The sequence below is a fragment of the Notechis scutatus genome, chromosome 1 (assembly GCF_049901735.1).
Source record: "Notechis scutatus isolate UNSWTSFEM ecotype Mainland chromosome 1, rNotScu1.2, whole genome shotgun sequence".
NCBI lineage: Eukaryota > Metazoa > Chordata > Lepidosauria > Squamata > Elapidae > Notechis > Notechis scutatus.
Window position 1 is genome coordinate 326,322,401 of NC_142009.1, and position 24,566 is coordinate 326,346,966.

Genomic DNA, 24,566 nt, shown 5'->3' on the forward strand with positions numbered 1-24,566 from the left:
GTAAATCGTTTTGATTTCGCGGACCCGTGAGAGGGTCGTGAGTCCCGGAGGAGCCCCCCCCACCCAAAAGTCCTGTGGGGACCCCATTTTGAGAAACTCTGCTCTAAGCCATGGCTCTGCAAGCCACACCAACAGGGTCTCCGACGCCTTTTCCTGCTCGTCCGACTGGCGCCCATGCTCAGCGCGGCTTAGCGATCTCAGCTCCCCTCGTCTCCCCTGGAGACCCTCCCCACCATTTCTGCCTCCTCAAAGCCCCACCCGGGCCGGGTGTCGTCATTTCCAGCGCTGGCGTCGCGCTGTCACATCCGCCTCCCCGGGAGGAGGGGGAGGAGGAGGAGGAGGCAGAGACGCCAGAGGGTGGGAGGCCCGGCGCAGCAGCGGCCGCTCGTTCCAACTTGCAGGCCCGACGCGTAATGCGGAGCGCAGGGGCGCCCGGTTGGAGCACCCAAGCGGGAGCCGGGAAACAACAGATCCGGGCCGGACGACGGCTTGGCGGCTGAGAGGGTCGGCCAACAGCAGAGGGGAACGGAGGACAGCCCACCTGCCCGCCGAAGGGAGAGAGACTCGCCAGCTGCCCTTCGAGGAGCCGGTGCGCGCCCAAGGCGACGGGGGAACCCCGCTGGCAACCGCGGACCAGCGGGCAGGCGCGGGTGACTACGGGCGGGACGGACGGACGGACGGGGCGGCAGGCTCAGGAGCCTCGCGGGGTCTGCCTGCCTTGCTGGCTGGCTGCCTTCCACGCTGGCAAAGGGAGAGTTTGGGGCGTCCGGGCGCGGATGCGCGCCGCCTCTCCATCCCTGGAGAGCATCGAGCCGGGGCGGCGGGCGGCGGCTTCAGCGCTTGCCGGGCGGATTTCTCCCGTATTCCGGACCGGTGCGGTGGTATCTGACGTCCGGGGCTCGCGTGTGTGTTTTGGGTCTCCCCCTTTTTGCAAGGGGAGGTGTGTTACTCGGTTCTCCCGGGCTGACGACCGACCTCTTGCCTTTATTTACGCCAAAGGGAGTGTGGGGGGGGATGGTCTTGCCGTGGCTGGCTGGGGAGCGTGTTTGCAGGGCTGCTCGGGAGGAGATCTGGGGGTGCCCGGCTCCCCAAAGTACCCTAGTTATTTCTCGTGTACATGTTTGTGTGTGTGTAGTGACAGCTCCGATGATGTCATATGCCGCTACGACCTCCGTTCTCCGCACGTTCGTTTTGTCCCTTCCGTAAAGAATCTTTCGCTGTCAATCCGGACCGTTGGAGAGAATTGCGCTCGGATTGCCACAATTCCCACCCTTCGTGGACTGGGCTCCGTTTCCAGCCACGAACAGTTTTGCGAGAGCGTCCGCTTGACCATGCTAACCGTGAAAACGCGCGGGGTTTACGCCAGGGGTGCTTACTCGGGAGAAAACCTCTCTTGATCGCTGTTCATGGTAGGTTCTAACTGACTGACGGGGTGGATTTTGCGGTTTCTGCATTGACACCCCCCCACCCCCGAGCCTTTTCAAAGCATCTCAACTACAGTGCCCATGATCCCCAGCAAGAAGAGTTTGGGATAATGGGATAAAGTTAGGCACGCTTGGAAAGTACCCTAGAGCAAAAGGCCTGCTTGACATTCTTAGAGGTAGTGCTGGCTGCAGATAATGGGTAGGATAAGGTAGTATGTGTGGAGGGGGGCTTTTGGAGTATGCAACTGAAGGGGAGGTGGTTGGGGACTTTGTGTAGAGGGAGAAGACCACTGGTTAAAATGTGTTGTGGGTCCATTTTGCTTTCCAATGACTCATGGAGTGCTGAGGGGGAGCTGTAGTGTTCTGTTAATGATATTCGTGTGGCCGCTGGGTATAAGTATGGCACAAGCAATGTGGGGTTTGGATTGGCTTTGGAGGCTCTGAAGCTGATGCAAGAGAGATGGGTGGATGCAGCCTTATTTTAAGCTACATGATTGTAGGTAGAAGCTTCACAGTTGCAAACACTTGCAGAAATTCAGTTGCTGCTGCTATTGTTATTTTTATTTTTTTCAAAGCAAGCAGATTGGTAGTGTCCTCCTACTCCTTTTTTTAAAAAAAAAAATATTGTAGATAATTTTAGGTATTTCTCAATCTTGGCCAGGTTAAGATTAGGTGGACTTCAACTCCCAGAATTCCCCAGCCAGCCATGCTGGCTGGGGAATTCTGGGAGTTGAAGTCCACTCATCTTAATGTTACCAAGATTGAGAATGTTATCAATATTAATGTTACCAAGGTGATCAGGAAGGAGTGTATTGGATCCTGCCTGGGTGAAGAACAGGTGTAGTTACATTATTCATAGGAGTTGGGGGAGGGATATTCTGTGAGTTGGTTGTACCACCATCAAGGTTGCATAGAAGTCTTTGGAAAGAATTAATGATCTGCCACATGACGTCATCATGCAAATGATTATATGCTTATCATGGACATGATGTAAAATTTGCAAGCTGTCTTGCCTATGAGAGTGGCGTCATGATGATTAATAAACCTAGTAGCTGTAGCATAAGACAAATTTTCTCTCTTCTTTACCAAAAAGTCAAGGAAGCCAAGGAAAACACTGGTGGTTTCCATATGCTGGCATATAAAGTTCAGATTGGGAGGCCAAAGTACTTGTTGCAAGGCTTGTGCTATCAATCTTTTTTCTGAATGAATCATACTAAACCCAAATTATAAGGGCTTTTTCCTTGAAATATTTATTTCCAGTCCTGATTAGAGAGTTTTGATAATGACCTCTGAGTCATGATTTTGATATCATTGTTTGTAGTGGACATTGATGCAGTACTGTGATGGTTCTACATTTATATCTTACTCTTTGGCCCAGTCAGAAGTCAAAAGTAAAAAAAATAAAAATCTCACATTAGGAACAAATCAAGTATAGAATTAGAGGGGTGGAAAACTTTTCTGTATTGAATGTGGTGAAAACAAAATGTTAATTATTTGGATTTATTATCAGTCTGGCACTGAACAGGAAATTCAGCTGGAGGCCTTGATGTTTATGGAGATTTATTATCATACAGGTCATGGTTGTCCCAAAAGTGTTTTTTTTTCCCCGAAAAGGAACTGGACTTTGTTGATTTTTTTTTCTTTGAAAACATTTCTCATCCAAGAAGCTTTTTTCAGTTAGAAAAGGCACCTTTAGGATGGCTTGGACGGCCTCTTGCTAATTCTAAGACAAGTAACAGTAACATACCCTGGGTTATATGATGTTCATATGATTGGCCTCTGGCTGGTTGGATTCACAGTTTCCATGAAACTTGCTTTACTTCATAAAAGCTGGCTAGGTAACTTTGGGCCAGTCACTCTTGCTTAGCCCAACCCACCACACGGGTGGTTGTTGTGAGGAAAATAGAAGGAGGAAGTTGTGTTGGATATATTCGCTACCTTGAGTTATTTATTAAAATAATAAAAGTGGGATATACTGTAAATAAATTTTAAAAAACCGCTGTTGGCTGGGATCATACAACTTAATGTCTTTAACTTAAGACATTACACGAAAGGTAAACAAGGCATAGGGTCTCTTTACATGAGGTGTGAATGCTGCCAGAACAAAGGTTATTGTAGGTCTGCTAAATTTAGATTAAGCTAGATTTAATCTGGGTTGGAGATTCCACACCCCATAAATTCCTTCTAATTTAAACCCTAAGATGAAAATACAATATGGTCAATTTTGTTCTGATCAGCTTTGTATATACACCCACATTTTCAATGTAATGCTGTAAAGCACACAACAGATTTATCAGAGTTAAGAGATTAACAGAGTTGGAAGGGACCTTGTAGATCATCTAGTCCAACCTCCTGCCCAAGCAGGAGACCCTACACCATTTCTGACAAATGGCAGTCTAATCTCTTCTTGAAACTCTCCAGTGATGAAGCTGCCACAACTTCCGAAGGCAAGCTGTTCTATTGGTTAACACAATGTTAACACAACACAAACAAGAATAAAGACAGAAAATAATAGAAAAGAAAACCGAAAAGAAAAAAAGAGAAGAACATACAATAATGCCTTCTGCCCTTCTATCTACCGTATTTGCCGGCGTATAAGACGACTTTTTTGCCCTGAAAAAGATGCCTCCAATTGGGGGGGTCGTCTTATATGCCGGGTCGTCTTATACGCCGGCAAATAGTAATTGGGAAGCACTGCGGCTGAGGCACTTTTGCGCACCGTGGAAACGAATCCCGTGAAGCCGAAAGGAGCAGCCAGCCTTCTCCCAGCTCCCAAGGAAACGAGGCTCGCACCGCCCGAGCTCCGCTGAGGTATCCGGCTGGGGCTGTCAGGAGTTGTTACCGCTGGCGCGGCTCCAGTCCCGCGTTGCCTCGGGAAGGGAAAGGCAAAACCAGGAGCCGTTGCTGCCATTGCAAAGCGCCGCCGCGGTTCTTCCTTTTTGCCTTTCCCTTCCCAAGGCAACGCGGGACTGGAGCCGCGCCAGCGGTAACAACTCCTGACAGCCCCAGACGGATACCTCAGCGGAGCCCGGGCGGTGCGAGCCTCGTTTCCTTTGGAGCTGGGAGAAGGCTGGCTGCTCCTTTCAGCTTCACGGGATTCGCTTCCACGGTAGACAAAAGTGCCTCAAAAAAAAAAAAAAAAGTGCAAAAGTGGAAGGCGTGCGGAAGAGGGGGCGAGTATATAACAAACTATATTTTGAGTGGAAATGTTGGGGGGTCGTCTTATACGCCGGGTCGTCTTATACGCCGGCATATACGGTAGTCATTGTCATGTTAAACATTTCCTTAACTTCTTCTCCTCATTTTAATTCTCAAATCCCATAATCATCCATTCATTTTTCCTTCTTTCAGCAAAAAATCCATACAAGGGTTCCTGGTTTTTTTTAAAAAAGTATTTTATTATTCCACGCCCCCAACTAAACTAATCAACGGTGCCATTTCTGCAAGTTCAGTTAATGTTGTGATCTAATCTTCCACCTTATATTGTGTTCAGCTTTCATAGAAAAAGCCCCTTTCCTTTATGATATTTCTATTAGCGGAAATTGTATGGACGTGTTCATATCAATGTTTTGGTTAATCATTCATATGTGTGTGATAAATTAATGGCTGCAAATCAGGAATGAGTGAACACTTGTACATGTTAACCCCCTCCTTGCTCTCTTGTTAGGTAGGATGATCAACATTTTGAGAAGGTTATTAATGAGGCTGATTTCTGTGTGAAAGTTTATGGGTAGGCATGTTTTAAAGGGCCAGTGAACAGTTGAGTATTCCAAGTCCTATGTTACTCCTACTGCTCTAAGCTGCTTTCTTATCACTGAATAAGAATCACAAGGAATCTCAAGATCATATAGCCATGGGTGGGATTCTATTGGTTCAGACTGGTTCTATAGAACCGGTTGTTATGATTTTGCGCAGTTTGGAGAACCGGCAAATCGTTCCCCTGGCTGGCCCCGCCCCTCTCTGCCCTCCCCTCCCCTCCACGCCCAGTCAGTCCTTATCGTGCATGTGCAACATCGCGCACATGCCCAACATCGCTGACTGGGTTCTTCCTTGCCCAGTCACTCCTCAAGGTATTTTTTTCCCCCTCCCGACCATCAGTTGTTCCTATAATCAGCTGTGCCAGGAGTCCCTTCCTCATCTTACTGCTTCGCCTAGGGGGCTTCCCTGAGGCCCAGAAAGCCAAAAAATGGAGGGGGTGGTGCGCTGCACACACACACCCTGCGCTCCATTTTTTGCCTTCCTGGGCCCCAGGGGAGCCTTCTGGGAGCAAAAATGCCCCCCCCCCGAGGCTTCCCTGAGGCCCAGAAAGCCCAAAAATGAGGGGGGAGGGTTTTGCTGCAAAAAACCCACGCCTACCCAGTGACATGGCCACGCCCAACTAGCCACGCCCACAGAACCAGTTGTTTAAAAATTTGAATCCCACCCCTGCATATAGGACAGGGGTCCCAACCCATGGGCCATGACCCACTTCCAGGCGCAAAGCTCCGTTTGTGTGAGCATTGGATGCTCACACGCGTGTGCAAATGCCCCACCAAGCCAGAAAGACTGGGGAACCACTGATATAGAACACCTCTGAACTTGACTTAGAAGGAACTAGGAGACCACAGATGATATCAATAGATGGTTGAACTGTTTATTTGTTGCTGTTCAGTCGCTAAGTTATGTCTGACGCTTCACAACGCCATGGACCACGGCAGGCCAGGCTCTCTTGTCTTCCGCTCCCTCCCAGAGTTTGCCCAAATTCATGTTCATTGCGTTGATGACTCTATCTAACCAGCTGATCCTCTGCCGCCCCCTTCTCCTTTTACCTTCAGTCTTTCCCAATATCAGCGTCTTTGCCCACAAATCATCTCTTCTCCTTTGGTGGCCAGGCTATTTGGGTTTCAGCTTCAGTATCTTCCCCTTCCAAAGAAAAGTTAGGATTGGTTTTCTTTAGAAAGTTTTATTGGTTTTTTTTTTCTTCTTCTAGAGGTTAAGTAAAGCGTGGAATGGAAGTAGGAGGCAAACAGCTGTCATATCTTCCATTAAGACTCCAAAACTCCCAAATCATACCATTGAAATATGGCATTTTGCACCTGAATTTTGCTGGACCAATCCTGGGGCTGCTGTGACAACTGGCTGGGCTTCCACAGAGTATTTGATGACACTAGATTAGATAACTGTTTCCCAACTTTAACTATTTTAAGATGTGTGGACTTCAATTCCCAGAATACCTCAGCCAGCAACACATCTTAAAAATGCCCACAGATCTTAATAATGGCTACGGTTGGGAAATACAGCTGGTCCTCAACTTACGACTACAATTGAGCCCTAAAGGTTCCATTTTGCAACCTTTCTTGCCACAGTTGTTAAGTGAATCAATGCAGTTGTTAAATTAGTAACATGGATGTTAAGTGAATCTGGCTTCCCCTTTGGCTTTGTTTTCAGAAGGTCACAAAAAGTGATCACATGACCCCCGGCACATTGCAATCGTCATAAATACATGCCAGTTGCCAAGCGTCCGAGTTTGATCCCATGACCCCAGGAAGCTGTGACTTTGAACCGTCAGTAAACGAACGGTTGTAAGCTGAGGACTACTTGTATTGGATTAGATTTCACTTTGTGAGCTTATTTCACTATGTAAGCAGCCTAAACTTGCCTCCAGATGAAACGAGGGGCATATCCAGTAAGAAGATCCCCTGAAATCAATAAACTCCGACCATTCCCATTGTCTTTATTGGATCTCCTTGATGGGGGGGAAAAATTAATTTCCTCTTTTGTTTTTTTTTTAGGATCCTGTGCAGCGAAACTCATGTGCAGAGAGACACTTCAAGATTCTCTATGCTGGAATGCAGGACCCCTCGGATATGGCTGTTCTGAGAGGACATGTGCTAAAGACTTGCTGTATTTCACTGGAGGCTGAAATATTTCCTTAACTGGTTGGATTGCCTGCTTGTGGGACTCCTTCCCTGAATATTATTACCCTGTGCCCCATAGTCCCTCCCCTTGATTCCACCCGCGGCCATGAATGGGCTGACGGTCAGTGAACTCTGCTGCCTCTTCTGCTGCCCACCGTGCCCTAGTCGAATCGCTGCCAAGCTGGCCTTCCTACCTCCAGACCCCACCTATACAATTGTCCCAGAGCCAGAGCCTGCGGGCACCGCCAGCAGCGCCTCCGCCCGGGGTGGCCCCATGGCTCGCTGGAAGCTTCATTTGACGGACCGGGCCGATTTCCAATACACCCAACGAGAACTGGACACCGTCGAGGTGTTCCTTACCAAAAGCAGCCGAGGGAACCGAGTGAGTTGCATGTACGTCCGCTGCGTACCTGGCGCCAGGTGAGCACATCGGAAAAGAGGTGTGGCAGTGGCAGTGCGGTGTCTGGGATGTTGGGTTTATGTCCATCACTGAACAAACATTTGTTTAGAGCAAGGGTCTCCAACTTTGGCCACTTTAAGACTTGTGGACTTCAACTCCCAGCTGAGGAATTCTGGGAGTTGAAGTCCACAAGTCTTAAAGTGGCGAAGGTTGGAGATCCCTAGCGGGGGTCTCCAACCCCTTTAGTGGCGAGTGCAACTTAACAACAACACTGAAAAAAGCTGGTGATGACCCAGTTTTCAAACTGTTGCAGCATTCCCATGGTCACATGATCAATATTCAACACTTGGCAACTGGCATGTATTTATGACCTTGCGGTGTCCCGGAGTCATGTGATCACCTTTTGCCACCTCCTGACAAAGTTAATGAGGAAGTCAGATTCGCTTATATTATTGTTACTATTTTAAAAAATGGCAGTGATTCACTTAACAATGGTGGCAAGAAAGATTGAACAATGCAGCAAAAAGTCATTTAACAACTGTCTTGCTTAGCGATGGAAATTTGGGGCTCAGTTGTGGTTGTAAGTCGAGGACCACCTGTAGAACTGTGCAAGTCAGACTAATGGAATAACAGAATTGGAAGGGACCTTGGAGGTCTTCTAGTCCAACCCCCTGCTCAAGCAGGAAAACCTATATCATCTCAAACAAATGGTTGTCCAATCTCTTCTTAAAAACTTCCAGTGTTGGAGCATTTACAACTTCTGGAGGCAAATTGTTCCACTGATCAATTGTTCTAACTATCAAGAAATTTCTCCTTAGTTCTAAGTTGCTTCTCTCCTTGATTAGTTTCCACCCATTGTTTCTTGTCCTGCCCTCAGGTGCTTTGAAGAATAGCTTGACTCCCTCTTCTCTGTGGCAGCCCCTGAGATATCAGAACATTGCTATCATGTCTCCCCTAGTCCTTCTCTTCATCAGATTGGACATACCCAATTCCTGTAACTGTTCTTCATATGTTTTAACCTCCAGTCTCCTAATCATCTTTGTTGCTCTTCTCTGCACTCTTTCTAGAGTTTCAGCAAGTCCTTGTTAGAGGTCAGGATGCTAAATGTGAATTTTCAGGGATTCCATCTCAGTTTCCGAAGCCGTTCTCACGGAATTGTGGGAGGCCCAGCATTCCTTTGCTAGGCTGAGGGCACCAGTCCTTCTGTTATTGAAGAAACAGGCTGGCAGGTCCTCTGTTAAGGTGATAGTTTGAGCCAGCGATCATTGTTGGTGACATTTGGGGGAGGGGGAGGGGGGGGAAAGACTGAATTGACTAAGCACAGTTAAACAACGAAGTTAAGAACATCAGCCTTGCTCAAAGCTGCTTAATTGAGTTAATCTGGGGCTGTCGTTTGGTGTATAAATTCTTGCTATGTTGCAGGTGCCTCCGGATAATCATAAGCTTGGAACTGAAAGGAGCTTGTGACCTCTCCCCCCACTGCCCCTCCACCACCTCATTTTTTTAAAAAATAGAGGTTGCTCAGACAACTGGAAAGCTCAAGGAGATTGGCCCCCCCGCACCTTTGTAGTCTGTTTCCATGACAGTGTAAAAAACAAAACAAACCTTCATAGGTGCAGGAATTAAGCCCCTTGAGAGCTTAACATGTCAGGCTTAATTTTGCCAGAAGAGTCCCAGTGTTTATTCCGTGCGGTGAAAATTATCAAAGTTTAATTAAATAAGATTGGGGCCTGGCTGCTGGGGGTCACCAGGGCCCAGTTCTCAAGGGAATCGAGCACGGGTGACGTACTTAGAACATGTGAGCTGCAAGTGGGAAGTTTTACCCTCTGCTTCAAACTTTTGCAGCTCAACTTGCTTTCCCTCCCATTTATTACCAATACAAGCATGCAAGCAATCCTCCACTTACAACCGTTTGTTTGGTGGCAGTTCAAAGTTGCAGTGGCACTGAAAAAACAACAACTTATTGTCAATTCTCATTTAACCCTTGCAGCGTTCCATGATTAAAATTCAGGTGCTTGGCAACTGGCACGGATTTACAATCGTTGCAGTGTCCCGTTGCAGGCCTAGGGAGATTCTCAGTCATCCAGATCATGGTTGTCCCAAAGGTGCTTTTTTTCAAGAGGCAAATGGACTTTCTTGTTCTTTTCTTTGAAGACATTTTGTTTCTCATCCAAGAAGCTTCTTCAGCTCTGACTGGGGTGGTGGGGAATGGAAGGATTCATTTGCATCCTTTTAGAGAGCCGTTGAGGCCACCTGTGTCCTCAGGGTCACCTGAGTGGTGCAAATGGGTGTGGAGCCTTCTTGGATCTGCTGAAAAGACTTGTTGTAGACTGGAGATAGATGATGTCGTATCCTGCCCCCCATCTGTTGAGAGAAGGCTGTTCAGTTTTGACATAGATGGCCTCTTTAACCCCTCTTTCAAGCCAGAGGTCTTCTATCTCTCTATCTCTCTATCTTCTCTCTGTCTTCTCTCTGTCTTCTATCTATCTCCAGTTTACAACCCAGTCCTTTCAGCAGTTCCAAGAAGGCTCCACACCCATTTGCACTACTCAGGTGACCCTGCGAACCCAGATAAATCTCCAAGTGGCCTCAATGACTCTAAAAAAAAGAATACAAATGACCAGCTGTCTGCAAGGAATATAAATCCTTCCATTCCCCACCATCCAGTCAGAGCTGAAGAAGCTTCTTGGGTGAGAAGTGAGACGTCTTCAAAGAAAGAATAAGAAAGTCCAGTTGCCTCCTGAAAAAGCACCTTTGGGACAGCTTCTGAAAAGAAAATAAATGCAACCACATGATTCCCTTAACAATTGTGGCAAAAAGGGGCATGAGTCACTTAATAACTATCTTGCTTAGCAACAAAAATGTTGGGCTCAATTGTGATCATAGCTGTGCAGGCTCCTTTACAGATTTACCTAGAAGTAAATTTTACTGACTCGAGGGGAAGGTGTTTCCAGGTAAGCAAAACCAGAACTGAACTGGCAAAGAGAGTCTGGATAGGTTGGACACAGTAACTGGAAGATAAATGTATATTAAAAAAAGGTTACTATTATATTTATGATTGTTTACTTCCCATCTATTTGCTGATTTCTAGATATTATGAAACATGAAGAATGAGACACGGGGCAATAAAACCAAGAAAAATCAGCATCAGCATTAGCAAGGATTGTGATACTAATAAATAATGATTCTGAGGTCCTTGGGAAGGACTTGACAGGTAGATAAAAATGCCAAATCCATTCTGGCTAACTGTGAGACGAACCATAATAATAAATATACGATGAGGGGAAAACCCCCCACCATAAATCGAACCCCTGAACAGGCAATATAAAGTTTCTAAAAGCACTTATAAATGATTTTAGAAATGGAAAGAATAACATGGCCTTTAACCAGGCATCCCAGAATTCAATTTATTTTTTTTAGCAACCGTAACGTAAAATCAGAGCAATCAGAAAATATCCTCAAAAGTAGCAGCTTCTCTTTCTAAATAGGATATTTATGTTGAAGTTGCCTGCATGTGGTTAAGTTGAAATGAGATTTAATAAACGGAGGAGGTTCTGTCCTGGGTGGGCCTTTCCTTTCCAGTGTTTCTCAACTTGGCAAGTTTAAGATGTGTGGACTTCAAGTCTAGGAACTCTGGGATTTGAAGTCCACGCATCTTTTTTTCTTTATTACTTATCTTTTTTTTTAATTTAAGTTTTTATTGGTTTTTAAAAACAAACATAAACAAACAAAACATAAAAACATCAAGCCATCTTCCATATGTGTACATACAGTGTGCCGGTTGGTTTACAAATTGTTTTGTGCTTCCATTTCGTAGTCTTCAATTACAATTACATTGCATATAATCTCGTATTTTCAATCAAAAATTAAATACCTTAGTATCATTATTAATCAATCATTTGACTATACTTTTATTCATTCATGTTTTACAAGATAATCATAATTTACTTAGTTTGTTTTATAACAGTTCATATTATCATCCCAAATCTATCCTAAAATCATTTTGTAGATATAAGAAAGAAATACATCTTTATATATTTATTATTTTCTAAGAGTCTACATATTTCATTACTGTATTTTATTGTCTAACCATTGATAGAATAGATCCCAGATTTTATAAAATTGTTTATCCTCTTGTTCTCTAATTTCAAATGTCAATCTACTCATTTCAGCACATTCCAATATTTTCTTAATGATTTCCTCCTGTGATGGTATTTTCTCATTTTTCCAGTTTTTGGCAAATACAATCCTAGCCCTGTTAATACATTTACAATCAGATATTTCAAGTCTTTACTATATATTTCAGGTAAAATTCCCAATAAAAATATCTCTGGTTTCAAGTCTATATGTTTTTTTGTCATTTTTTCCAACCACATGTGGATTTTAGTCCAGTATTTTTTAGCATCCGCACAAGTCCACCACATATGGTATTATGAGCCAAGTGTCTGATGACATTTCCAACATTTTTCAGATTTATGCTATTCTTGTCAGGGGAAATGCCACCTGCAAAACATCTTATACAAATTTTCTTTATATGCTGTTGACATTGTCATTTCATAATTTTGAGACCACAATTTTTGCCATTTCTCTAAATCGATCCCATATCCAAAATTCTTCCCCCAAGCAATCATAGTTTCTTTAACTTGTTGTTCTTCTAGTTTAATTTCTAATAAATATCCATACAATTTTTTAATCACCTTTTCATCAGTACCTGTCAAAATCTCATCTAAATCAGTCAATTTATCATAGAAACCTTCCATTTTAGAATCTTTATCATACCTTGAATGTATTTGCGCATATGAAAACCAATTCATCTTTATACCTTGTTCCTCTAGCTTTTGTATAGATTTGAGTTCACCCTTTTCATTCAATATTTCACCATATCTAGCTGTTTGTTCCTTTTTGTGTATTACAGGATAAGAAAATGATTCAATAGTCGATAACCAGACTGGAATTTTCAAATAACATTGTCTTTTAATCTTCTCCCAGTTTAACCACAGAGACTCCCGTATATAATGTCTTCTAAAATACCCCTGTGTTTTAGTTCCTTTCTACCATAAAAAAGCATGCCACCCCAACAACAAATCATGTCCTTCTAATGTCAACAATCTAGTATTTCTTAGTGTTATCCATTCCTTAACCCAGGGATCCCCAACCTTTGATGCGCGCCCGGTTCCGCATCAGCTGGCGCGCCCGGTACGCATCCTGGCGCGCTTGACGAAAGTGCTTCCGTGACTCACCGAGCACTTTTCAAAATCGTGGTTGAGCTTTTGGTAGAAATGGCTTTCACCGAAAGCTCACGGGTGGCGCCCATCTTTTGACGCCCGTGAGCTTTCGAAAGCTCACGAAGACTACCAAAAAGATGGCGCGAACCAGCGCCGTAACCGGTTGGGACCCTGCCTAACCCACATCAGATTTGTAGCTTGATAGTACAACTCCCAATTAGGCAAACCAAATCCTCCTCTAATTCTAGCATCTTGCAAAAGTTTTAACTGTATTCTCGCTTTCTTACCTTGCCATATATATTTCAACACAATTTTATTTAAATCTTCAAAGTAATCTTTTCCAAGCCTAATTGGAATTGTTTGAAACAAATATAAAATTCTGGGTAATATATTCATCTTGATTGTTGAAATTCTCCCTATTAGTGACAGTTGTAAATTTTCCCATTTCGCCAGATCTAGCGCTATCTGCTGTTTAAGTTTGATATAATTATTCTCTTTTAATGCACTACATCTTGCTGTCAAATATATCCCCAAGTACTTAATCTTATTCGTGACCTGAATTTTCAATAGGTCTGCGAATTCTTCCTTTTGTCTTAATAGCATATTCTTTGTCAAGATCTTTGTCTTATCTTTATTTATTTTCAAACCAGCCACCTTTCCATATGTCCCTATCTTTTCTATCAATTTTGATGCTGTTTCTAAAGGGTCTTCTAAGATGAAAACCAGATCATCTGCAAATGCTTGCAGCTTAAATTCTTCCTTTTTGATTTTCATTCCTTTTATATTCTTTTCATCTCTAATATTTCTGTTTAGCACTTCCAAAGTTAACACAAACAACAAAGGTGATAGTGGGCACCCTTGTCTTGTTCCTTTTCTTATATTGATAGAGTCTGTCAGTTCTCCCTCTATCATTACCTTTGCCATGTGCTTATAGTATATAGCTTCTATTGCTTGAATAAATTTTCTAGCAAAACCCATCTGTTCCAACAGTAATAACATGAATCGCCAATTCACATTATCAAATGCCTTCTGTGCATCTAGAAATATCAGAGCCATTTGTTTTTCAGGATGTGCCTCATAGTATTCCAAGGTGTCCAAGATTACTCTCATATTATCTTTAATTTGTCTCTTTGGCAGAAATCCATTTTGATCAGGATGAATAAAATTATTTAAATATTTTTAAGTCTTTCTGCCAATATTGAAGCAAAAATTTTATAATCTGCATTTAGTAGAGAAATGGGTCTATAGTTCTTAATTTGTAATGGATCGGCCTCCTCTTTTGGAATAAGTGTAATATAGGCTTCTGACCATGATTTAGGTATCTTCTTTAACATAACTTCATTCATAACTTCTAGCAATGGAAGATTCAACAATTCTTGTAATGTTTTGTTAAATTCTGTGCCTGGTGCCTTTCCATTATTTTGCTTCTTGGGTGCTTCAGTTAACTCCATCATCGTTATATTGCTTTCTAACATTGTTTCAATCTCTTTAGGTATCTGAGGTAAATTAGCATTCTGTAAGTACTGTTTAACTCTTTCCTCATCAATATTCTCTTGCATATATAATTTCCCATAGAAGTCTCGAATGATTTCCTTCTTCTCTTTACTACCATAGCAAACTTGGCCTTGGTCATCTATTAATTGCAATATTTTCCTTGATTCTTTCTCCTTTCTCAATTTGTATGCTAACCATCTACCTGGTTTGTTTGCGTCTTCAAAGTAGTTCTGTTTAGCACCTTTAATTTTCTGTGCTAATTCTTCTTTTTCTATTTGACCCATTTTATGTTTAATTATATCCATTTTTAGCTTGATATCCTTTTTCTGTGGCATTTTCTGTAGCTCTTTTTCAAGTCTTTTATACTCATCCTCTAAGGCCTTAGAGGCTAGTCTTTTCATAGTATTCCTTTTCCTTGTATAGTCTATTATCAAGCCTCTAACATATGCCTTCATTGTATCCCATACATTCTGAATTGATGTATCTTCTTTTTTGTTTTCTCTAAAGAAAAAAGCCAATTCTTTCTCCATCCACTGTGTGAAGTCTTTTTCCTTTAAAATAGTATTATTTAACGTCCATCTAGATCTTTTTTGTCCTTTCCATTTAATTGTCATTGGATTGTGATCTGCCCAAGTACTTGTTTCAATATTTATTTATTGAATATTAGTTATTAATTCTGTTGACATCCATATCATATCTATTCTGGACCATGATAAGTGTCTATTTGAATAGAAGGTGTATTGTTTAGTTTTAGCATTTCTTTCTCTCCATGTATCTTTTAAGTTTATTTCATCTACCATTTTAAAAAAAGATTTAGGGAGAGTCTTTCTGTTTTGCTTTATTGTTTTCTGTGCTGTATAGTCCAATTTATTGCCTACAATTCCATTAAAATCTCCCATCATAACTATATTAGCATAGTCCAGTTCAATTATTTTCATATGTAATTTTTTGTAGAATTCTTGTTTGTCATTCAGAGATAGATTGCAATCAGGAGTGTTTTCGTATTATTGTCCATTATTTCCACCATTAGTATTCTTCCATCATCATCGGTATAAATCAATTTTTCTGGGGTGGTCTCTTTAATATATAAAACCACTTCTCTTTTCTTACATTGTGTCAAGGAAGTAAATATTTTCCCTAATTTTGGCTGCATCAACAATTGTTCATATTGTTTTTTAATATGTATTTCTTGTAGACAAATTATATCAAATTTTAATTTCTCTAATTTATGAAAGGTTTTCCTTCTTTTAACAGCTGAGTTAAGTCCATTTATATTAATTGTAATCAATTTTTTCTCTTCCATGGTTATATTTTGTAGTTAAGTTTAGCAGCTCTCGTAGATCTTAGTTCACGTTCTTCTTTGGCTTCCACTTTTCCACCTACTGCGCCTTCTTCTTTTTCAGTCACCATTTGGCAGTCCTCTTGGAATTCAATTAGTGAGATCTCTTTTTCTGCTTCTTCCTCTTTCCCTCCAAAAAATTCTGTATAAAATAATTCAATTTTCTCAATTGAGTCAATTCTATGTCTCTGTTCTTGCCATGTGAACATTAACCTTCTGGAATCAGCCATCTATAATTCACCTCTTTTTTAAGTAGCATTTTAGTCAGGAATCGGTATTCTCTTCTCTTCTCATCTCTCTCACTCTTCTGGGTATTTGTTTCAAAACCACAATCTCCTTGTCTTTATATTTCAATGTTTTCTCTTTTTCCACTTGCAATATTTGCGTTTTAATGGCTTTCTTTGTAAATCTAATGTGAACTTCTCTTGGTAAGCTATTTCTCATCGCATATCTTGTGAAAACTCGATAAACCTCATCTATTCCATCCATCATCTTCTCTTGAGTTATTTCCAAAGCTTCAGCCAGTATTTCTATCATTATCTCAGATAAGTTTTGTCCTTTTTCTTCCTCTGCGTTTTGGAATCTAAGATAGAATTCTGATCTATCCATCTCCCATCTCAACATACCACTTTTATCCTGTTCAACCACTGTTAATCTATTATCAATATCTCCAATCTTCTTGTCTCTTTGTTTATCTTCTTCAATTTTTTAGAATCTCTCATCATACTTCAACATCATTTGTTGGATGTTCTCCACTTTTTCATCGGTTTTCCCTGTTCTTTGTTCAATGTTCTCTGTTCTTTGTTCAATGTTCTCTGTTCTTTGTTCAATGTTCTCTATTCTCTTTTCAATATTCTCTGATCTTGCTTGAATATTTTGAATTCCTTGCATAATCATCTGCAGAGTCACTTTTTCTTGTTCTTTTTCTTGCTTTAACATTGTCTGTATTGAACGTTGTCCTCCAGATGGTGGAGAGGAGGAAGTAGAAGTTGAAGAATCAGGAGCTGTTAGTTTCCTACTCATTTTAAGCAGTTCAAAATCTTCAGGTTCTTCTAAACCTTAATCCAATTGTGAAATAACCAATTGTAGTTTGAAGTAAAAATAGTAGAAAAAAGAAGCCAAATAGTAATGATAAAAAAAGAAGAAAAAGAAAAGAAAAAGAGGACAAAATTTCTTCAGGTTGTTGTATACCTTAATCCAATCGGTGGTTAGATGCAGAAAAAGGCTTGAAAAAGAAGAAAGAAAGAAAGAAAGAAAAGGAAAAATTCTTCAGGTTCTTCAACACCTTAATCCAATTGAGAGGTCTCAAATAGAAAAGAGTACATAAAAATAAACCAGAAAGGTAGATGAAAAAACAAAAATACCAGGAAAGGAGAAAAAAAGGCTATTCCCTTAAGAAAAAGGAAACATTAATATTAAAGCTTTCCCTTTAAGATAAAAAGCAAGCGTAGAGATTGGACTTCCAAAGGAAAAAAAAGAAAAACAAAGACAAGCTCCAACAAAGCCAAAGATCCAAATAGCTATTGCAAAAAAAAAAAAAAAGATGAAATAAAATAAAGCTAGTGAGGAGGGATAGCACAACTTAGAAAAAGTAAAAAGAGCACACTGCACTTTGTTTAATTATCCAAGGCTCTTATTATAACTCTCTTCTCCAAAAACATATCACCTTTTTTTCCCCTAGGTTTCAACACCAGACTCCAGCTGTTGATAGAAACCCAGAAGAGCACCTGCAATAATACTCTCCCATGCTCTTCCCTCTATCTTATCAAACAAGCAGTGTCCTTGAAAAAAAGTCTCAATTCTTTCTCAGCTTTGTCTGGTCAAAGGAAAAGTAGAGTATTTCCAAGCCTCTAGTTGATAGTGTTACAAAGTTTCTTTAGCTTTCACTTTCCCCCTCCTTTTCCGGCAGAGTATAATAAGAATTGATTAAAAAAGGAAGAAAATATATTTTTAAAAAAAGACTAAAAGGGAGTCTCTGGCTTAATATATTATAAAATCAAAAAGGGGAAAGAAAAGAGTAGATTTTAAAAAAAGGAAAAAACCAGTCCAGTTTCGAAATATAGGATCATCAGCAATAAGAAAATAAAATAAAAATATTACTTTGACATTCCTGTTTAAAATCGCCGCTTATTCACTTCTGTCAAAAAAACTTTTACAGATTCTTTCTTTCCCTTAGGGTGTCCTCTCAAATCTTTAAATAAAGAAAAGTTCTCACCAAACCGGCACACTTTCTCTTTCGTTCTCTTTCGTTTCGGAGCTGTCCCAACTTCAGCAGCTTTAATGGCTGCCTCTTTGCCGCTGGCAAAAAGAGCTTCTCCTGGATCTACCAGGGACTTTGCGATATCCCTGGGATCGACAGGATGCGCTCTTTACATTCACCGTCTCTTCGGGACAGTTTAGATCCACTTGGACCGTCCAGGAGCAAAGATATCGGCAGCGATCTCAGACCTCCAAGATCGCATGCCGTATCGTCGCGACGCCAACTCCGCCCTCCACGCATCTTAAACTTGCCAAAATTTCATATACATCACCCTTGAAAAGTGTTCAAGAGGAACCCTTTAAGGGCTGACTCCTTGAGCCTTAGGACATAATTGTGGAACAACCATAAAAAGATCATTTGCCAGAAAATCAAGGCATCTCTTCAGCCACTAAGGCCAGTTGGTTAGGCTGGAGGACTTGGTTGAGGCCTGGACATGGGGTGTGAGCAGCCTCTTTCCTTAGTTTGACAGATGGCTGGTAATTGTATATAAGGGTGTTCCCTGGTCACAGTTTCCGGTCTTCTTTGTATGGGAATCTGTCTCTGTTCTCCTCCATTGTTGATGCAGGACTGGAGTCAAGCCGTAAATTCTCAACAATGAAAAAACAAACGAACATATTTTTCATGTCCAAAACAGCTGAGTGTCTCTCTTTAAACCCATTTTGCCCTATTATTCCTAGGATCTTGGGGATCCTGGGTATCTTTGGGATTTTGCAGATTGAAAAAATTTCCCTGTATAAGATCAAATCTCTCATTGTGTGCCAAATGATCATACAAATGCCAAGAGAAATGTTTTCCTATTTTAGATGGCCTTATTTAATTTTGTCCTTTCCTCCCCATTATGTAGAATAGGGTTAGGGCAACCCTATTTTCCTGGAAAAAACAAAGGATAAATCCAAAAAGGGTGCAAATCTGGAAGAATTTCACAAAATAATATTCATAAGCATGTTTGTGTTTGTAACTTTGCTTTACAATGGAAAAGTCAAGAGCAAAACTGAGAAAAGCTTTACAAAACACACATTCTAATAAAATTATCTAAAATCGGTATACGGAAATTTATATTAAAAGGACCATTTTTTTTTTTTTGGTGTTTTTTTTTTTTTTGGTGTGGTTTTTTTTTTGTTGGTGTGGGGGGGGGGGGGGGGGGGTTGGGGGTTTTTTTTTTTTTTTTTGTTTGGGGGGGTGTTTGGGGGGGGGGGGGGGGGGGGGGGGGGGGGGGGGGGTGGGGGGTGGGGGGGGGGGGAATTCGATTCCCATACTTTTCACACGACTGTGAGAGACTGTGCATTAAATGAAGCCATTTGTATCGTAAATGTTAAAGGACCCCAATAAAGGACAAAAGTGAGTGCTTGCAAAAGAAATACATCCAAAAGTCAGCTTTCCGAAATAAAAACAACTGTTCTTTATAGTAAAGGATGGACGATCACTGTAGTGATATAAGTTTGAGAGAAGAAAATTAAATTCTTGCTTGTATTTCTTCCTGCAGCAGGAAGTGTGTGGAAAGGATGATGACAATATTTACTTTATAGACATTGGTGGGATCTGTAGAAATTCTGATACTTTAGTCTCCCATCTTCTATGTGAGGAGTAAAAACAGTAATAAATCTCCAAATGACCCCCAAGGACTCATTTATGTAAAACTGCCATTGAAGGTGAAAGTGTCATATTTAAGACTTCATCCATCTGTTTGTAATAAATTAGTGATGCTAAACTTCTCTGCGATTCTTTAGATTTCTGCAGAAAGGGAAAATTGTGCCTATGTTTTAAATTCTGGATAAGTGTTTGAAAATAGCGCCTCTGAGCTCCCCAAGGTGACATGGACTATGCTGTGTCTCATCTGATTCCACTATAGATAGTCCTCGACTTATGACCACAATTGGGATCAGAATTTCCATTGATAAGCAAAAATCAATTGAGTTGCACTCATTTTCATTATCTTTTCTTGCCACAGTTGTTATGCAAAGCACTGCAGTTCTTATGTGAATCACGTGGTCCTTAAGCAAATCCAGCTTCCGCCATCAACTTTGCTTGTTGGAAGTCGGCTGGGAAGGGTGCAAATGGCAATCACATGATCCCAAGACACTGTAAGCATCTAAAACCATGCCAGGTTCCAAGTGATCAGATTTTGATCCCATGACTGTGGAGATTCTGCAACAGGCATTATTACAGTACTTCAAGGACCTTAAGTCACTTTTTTCAGTGCCGTTATAAATGGCTATTAAACAAACAGTTGTGAGGCAAGGACTACCTATGTGCCGTGTTTGTACAGAGGTGGGCTACAGGAAAAAAAAGTGTGACACTGCATAATCCATTCTTCCTCTGTGTTGTTCGAAATGACCAGTCTCAGAAGTTGCCACTTGATTATATTGTGAGGTTTACAACTTTTTTTTTACAAGCATAGCAAGTCATAATCAAGCCCGATTCAGGCGATCCCTTAGCTAACCGGTAGCTAATTTTATGGCTGGTTTGGCGAACCGGCAAATCCCACCCCTAGTTGGCTCAGCCCACCCCTCCCCTCCTCTCCCAGGAGTCTCCACACGGCCCGTTTTGGATGCCAGGTAAATACAGGGCCCGTATGGAGGCTCGGGGAGGGTGAAAAACACCAGAGGCCTCCGGAGCCTGGGGAAGCCATTTTCGCCTTCCCCGAGGCTCGAGAAAAGTCCCCAGAGCGCGGGGAGGGCGAAAACGCCCCTCCACCGCCATGGTGCAGGAAGTTGACTGGCCACTCCCACCCAGAAACTGGGCAGAGAACCAGTTGCTAAAATTTTTGAAGCCCACCCCGATGCAAGCATATTTCACACATAACCTAGAGCAGGGGTGTCCAACCTTGGCAACTTTAAGACTTGTGGACTTCAACTCCCAGAATTCCTCAGCCAGCAAAGCTGGAATTCTGGGAGTTGAAGTCCACAAGTCTTAAAGTTGCCAAGGTTGGATACCCCTGGCCTAGAGTTTTAAACCTTTGCATGGAAGAGGCCATATGAAATGAGCCTGGATCCAGGGCAAAATGAGATGGTAAGGACTTAAGAAGGAAGGAGGCCGAACCACTTCTGTATTTTCAGAAACACGGAGGCGTTTAAAATGGCATCCTCATGTTAAAAAAACAAAACACGGCGTTATAAATATGAGTTTCCAACTCTTATTTAATGAGGAGAAGGATTCTTCACCAATCTCTTCTACCTCTCCCCCCAACCTCCTGACAATTGGGCTACTTTCTACTTGTAGGGAGGAGTGAGAGTTTTAATATAGGCTGACATTAGAACATAGACGTACCCTAAATATTTGTACAGGGAGTCCTCAATTTACGACTACCAATTGAGCGCAAATGTTCTGCTGTGAAGTGAGACATTTATTAAATGGGTTTTGCAACGATTTTGCAATCTTTCTTGCCACCATAGTTAAGTGAATCATTAGTTGATAAGTTGGTAAGCCCGGTTGTTAAGTGGATCTGGCTTCCCCATTGACTTTGCTTGTCAGAAGGTCTCAAAAGGGAGATCACATGACCTTGGGACAATGCAACAGTCATAAGTAGGAACCAGCTGCCAAGCATCTTGATTTTGATCATGGGACCACGGGGATGTTACAAAGGTTGTAACAGTGAAAAATGGTCATAAGTTGTTGTTTTTTCAGTGCCTTTGTAACTTGGAATGGTCACTAAATGAACTGTTGTAAGTCAAGGACTATTTACATTCTGAAGTGATGCGCTCTGTCCTGCAAAGAAGTAGACCTTCAGTAGCCGGTTTTGGTGCACCTGAGGATCAGGTATCCCACTGCTTCTGTCTGAGTCCTTCCTTCTGTTCCAGGTTCACCGTTCTCTTCTCACACGGCAACGCCGTGGATCTGGGCCAGATGTGCAGCTTCTACATCAGCCTGGGCACCCGGATTAGCTGCAACATCTTTTCTTACGACTATTCAGGCTACGGTGCCAGCACAGGGAAACCTTCAGAGAAGAACCTCTATGCTGATGTCGACGCAGCCTGGCAGGCCTTACGCACACGGTGAGGAAAAGCAGCACCAGCCTTTTGTTTGTTTGAAAAGCTCCAGGATTTTTCATAACAGTGTCCGGATTGACTGATCGATCCATCAGCTTCCAGCAAGGGCATTCAGAGGCCTCCTCCTTAATGTTTGTTCAGAAATCGGATACTTCCTAAATAGAGGCTCCATTCTCAGTTTTTGAGGCCAAGAAAGATGGATAGATATGTTGTCCATTAAGCATAAATAGACAAATGAAAGAAAAGCTGTACTTGTTCGTTGCCTACCGTAGTGCCCAAAATAGTCCCTGGAGCTATCAGTGTGACTGTGGACACCTGTTTTGGTTCCCACCAGGTTTCCTCTTTCCTCTGTTTTTTTTTTAACATAAAAACAGCAAAAACAAGAAGTTAACAGTGCTGCTAAGTGAGCAGCAGCCTCTAGTACTATACTGGCTTCTTAGAGCCCTGAAATATCTTCAGAATTATATATTTGTCCCCTCTTTTCCCAAAAAATATGACGTACCCTGAAAGTAAGTCCTAGCTTGAGTGTTACACATGTGCTCAATATAAGCCCTACCCCCCCAAAAAAAATAAGCCCTAATTAAGATTCCGCCCACTCCAGAGTGCACAGGTAAAAATTAAGCTGGGGTGGGAATGCGGGAGGTGGAACTGCCCTACTACTTACCTATGGACAGTTGTATCCAGGCACACCCCAACACCTGCCTTGCCAGCCCATTTCTTCTGCAGCTACCAAGCCTTTCCTAAAGGCCTCTGGAGTTGATAACAGAGCCCCAGATCAATCCGGAGCTCTGTTATCGGCTGCAGAGGCCTTCAGGAAAGCCTTGCCGGCCGCAGAAGAAGAAGTTCCCGAAGGCCTCTGACAGCAAAAAGGAGAGCAGGGGTGATGAATGCAATCGAGGTTAGTCAGTGGATGACATCCCCCGAAAATAAGACCTGGTGCTTTTTTTTGGTGCCAAAAAAAAAAAAAAAAAAGACAGGGTCTTATTTTTGGGGAAACATGGTATGTGGGAATGACCTTGAGAGACTGGTCTTAGAGGTGGTACCTAGGGAATAATCAGATGAGAGACAGCCTGCAGCTGGATAGAGGGTGAGACAAGAGGCTGAGAAGGAGCCCTCAGGGTGTAAAGGAGATGGTGGGAGAATTGTATTTTTACACCTGCAAGGGTCTGCTAGTATAGCTCTACAATGAAGTAGAATTAGCTCCTCTGGCTGTGTTTCCTGTCTGATCTACTGAGTAAGGCTGACAATTCTCTCTATGGTGGCTCCCTTAGTGCTGTCTGAGCTTGGTTGTTTTCTTGCAGACGTTTCATTACCAAACAAGGTAACATCATCAGTGCTAGTAGCTAGTAGCTCCACTGGCAGTGATGATGCTACCTGGTTTGTTAATGAAATGTCTGCAAGAAAAAAAACCAAGCTCAGAGAGCATCAGCCCCGAGCTACAAATACTCTCTTCTATCAATTCTATGTTTTCTTACAAAATAATTGGCAGCTGCTGCCTCGTGCCGAGTTTGAAAATGTGCCCATTTATCCAGAAAAGGACAGAGTTAAGCAGGAGGAAGCAAAATGTTTTTCAGGGCCAGGGAGATTGGGGTGGGTGGATACAGAAGTGATGGGGAAGAGGAAAATAAATGTTTCACATCATGGTTCAGCCAGCCGACCCTTCCACTCCTTTAGGACTGAGTGAGAGGCTAGATGCCTTCTGGCAGCTCATCATCAGGAGACATAGACAAGCTGGGGTGCCCTGTTCATTCCAGCATCTCTTTGGGGCTGGATTGCCTTCAAGTGAGGTTGTTCCTTTCCTCAGTCATGAGGAAAAGCCCCAAATAGCATCAGCCTGTCAAAGTTTCCTTTGGAAACCAAGTTTGTACACCCGCAGAGAGCAAATTCCATCCCTTGTACAAACTGTACTTCTTCAAGCAGTACCTAAGGAACATAAAAGATGTAATTTACCTTGCAATGGCACCTCTTTGGGTTTTTTTCCTCTCTCTCTCTCTCTGTACAGATATGGGATCAGTCCCGAGAACATCATCCTCTATGGGCAAAGCATTGGGACGGTGCCCACAGTCGACCTGGCCTCCCGCTATGAGTGCGCCGCTGTCATCTTGCATTCACCTTTAACATCGGGCATGCGCGTTGCCTTCCCAGAAACCAAAAAGACCTACTGCTTTGATGCTTTCCCAAAGTAAGTCCTTGAGAAAGCAGGAATGTGGGTGTGGAGGTCAGCCAAGGAGGGGCACATGTACAATTAAAATTTACTATTGGAGTCTGCTGGATTTTGGCTTTCCTGTCCCCCTCCCTCCAAATCTTTTAACTTCTTTTTTGTCGGAAGCATGATTATTGAAAAGTCCATCCTGCCATTTTAATTTTTTTGTCTATTTTTTAAGTGACCTCGTAATCCCTTCCATCGGGGTGGAGTCGGGGCAACTGAATGGAGCTGAGTGTTTACCGGCCGGATGCTCTTCCTGTCGCCAGTGCAGAGTTCACAGCAGATAATTTATTACTCAATGCAACTCCAAAAAGCTTTTCAGTGAGAGCTTCCTG

At 42.3% G+C, this 24,566-nt stretch overlaps 1 protein-coding gene across 4 annotated transcripts in view; it reads left to right on the top strand.

The window, feature by feature from the left end:
• The first annotated feature begins 290 nt into the window (after positions 1 to 290).
• Positions 291 to 24,566, top strand: part of ABHD17A (abhydrolase domain containing 17A, depalmitoylase) — a 29,176-nt gene continuing 4,900 nt past the window's right edge. The window contains exons 1-4 of one of the 4 annotated variants that reach the window (XM_026681068.2): positions 291 to 589; positions 7,196 to 7,741; positions 21,837 to 22,031; positions 24,028 to 24,207. In XM_026681068.2, coding sequence (XP_026536853.1) covers positions 7,428 to 7,741; positions 21,837 to 22,031; positions 24,028 to 24,207 — 689 coding nt within the window. In that variant the 5' untranslated portion in view covers positions 291 to 589; positions 7,196 to 7,427. Of the gene's footprint in view, positions 904 to 7,195; positions 7,742 to 21,836; positions 22,032 to 24,027; positions 24,208 to 24,566 lie in introns of all 4 variants that reach the window. The other 3 variants (XM_087952617.1, XM_026681067.2, XM_087952618.1) reach the window with 3 other exon arrangements.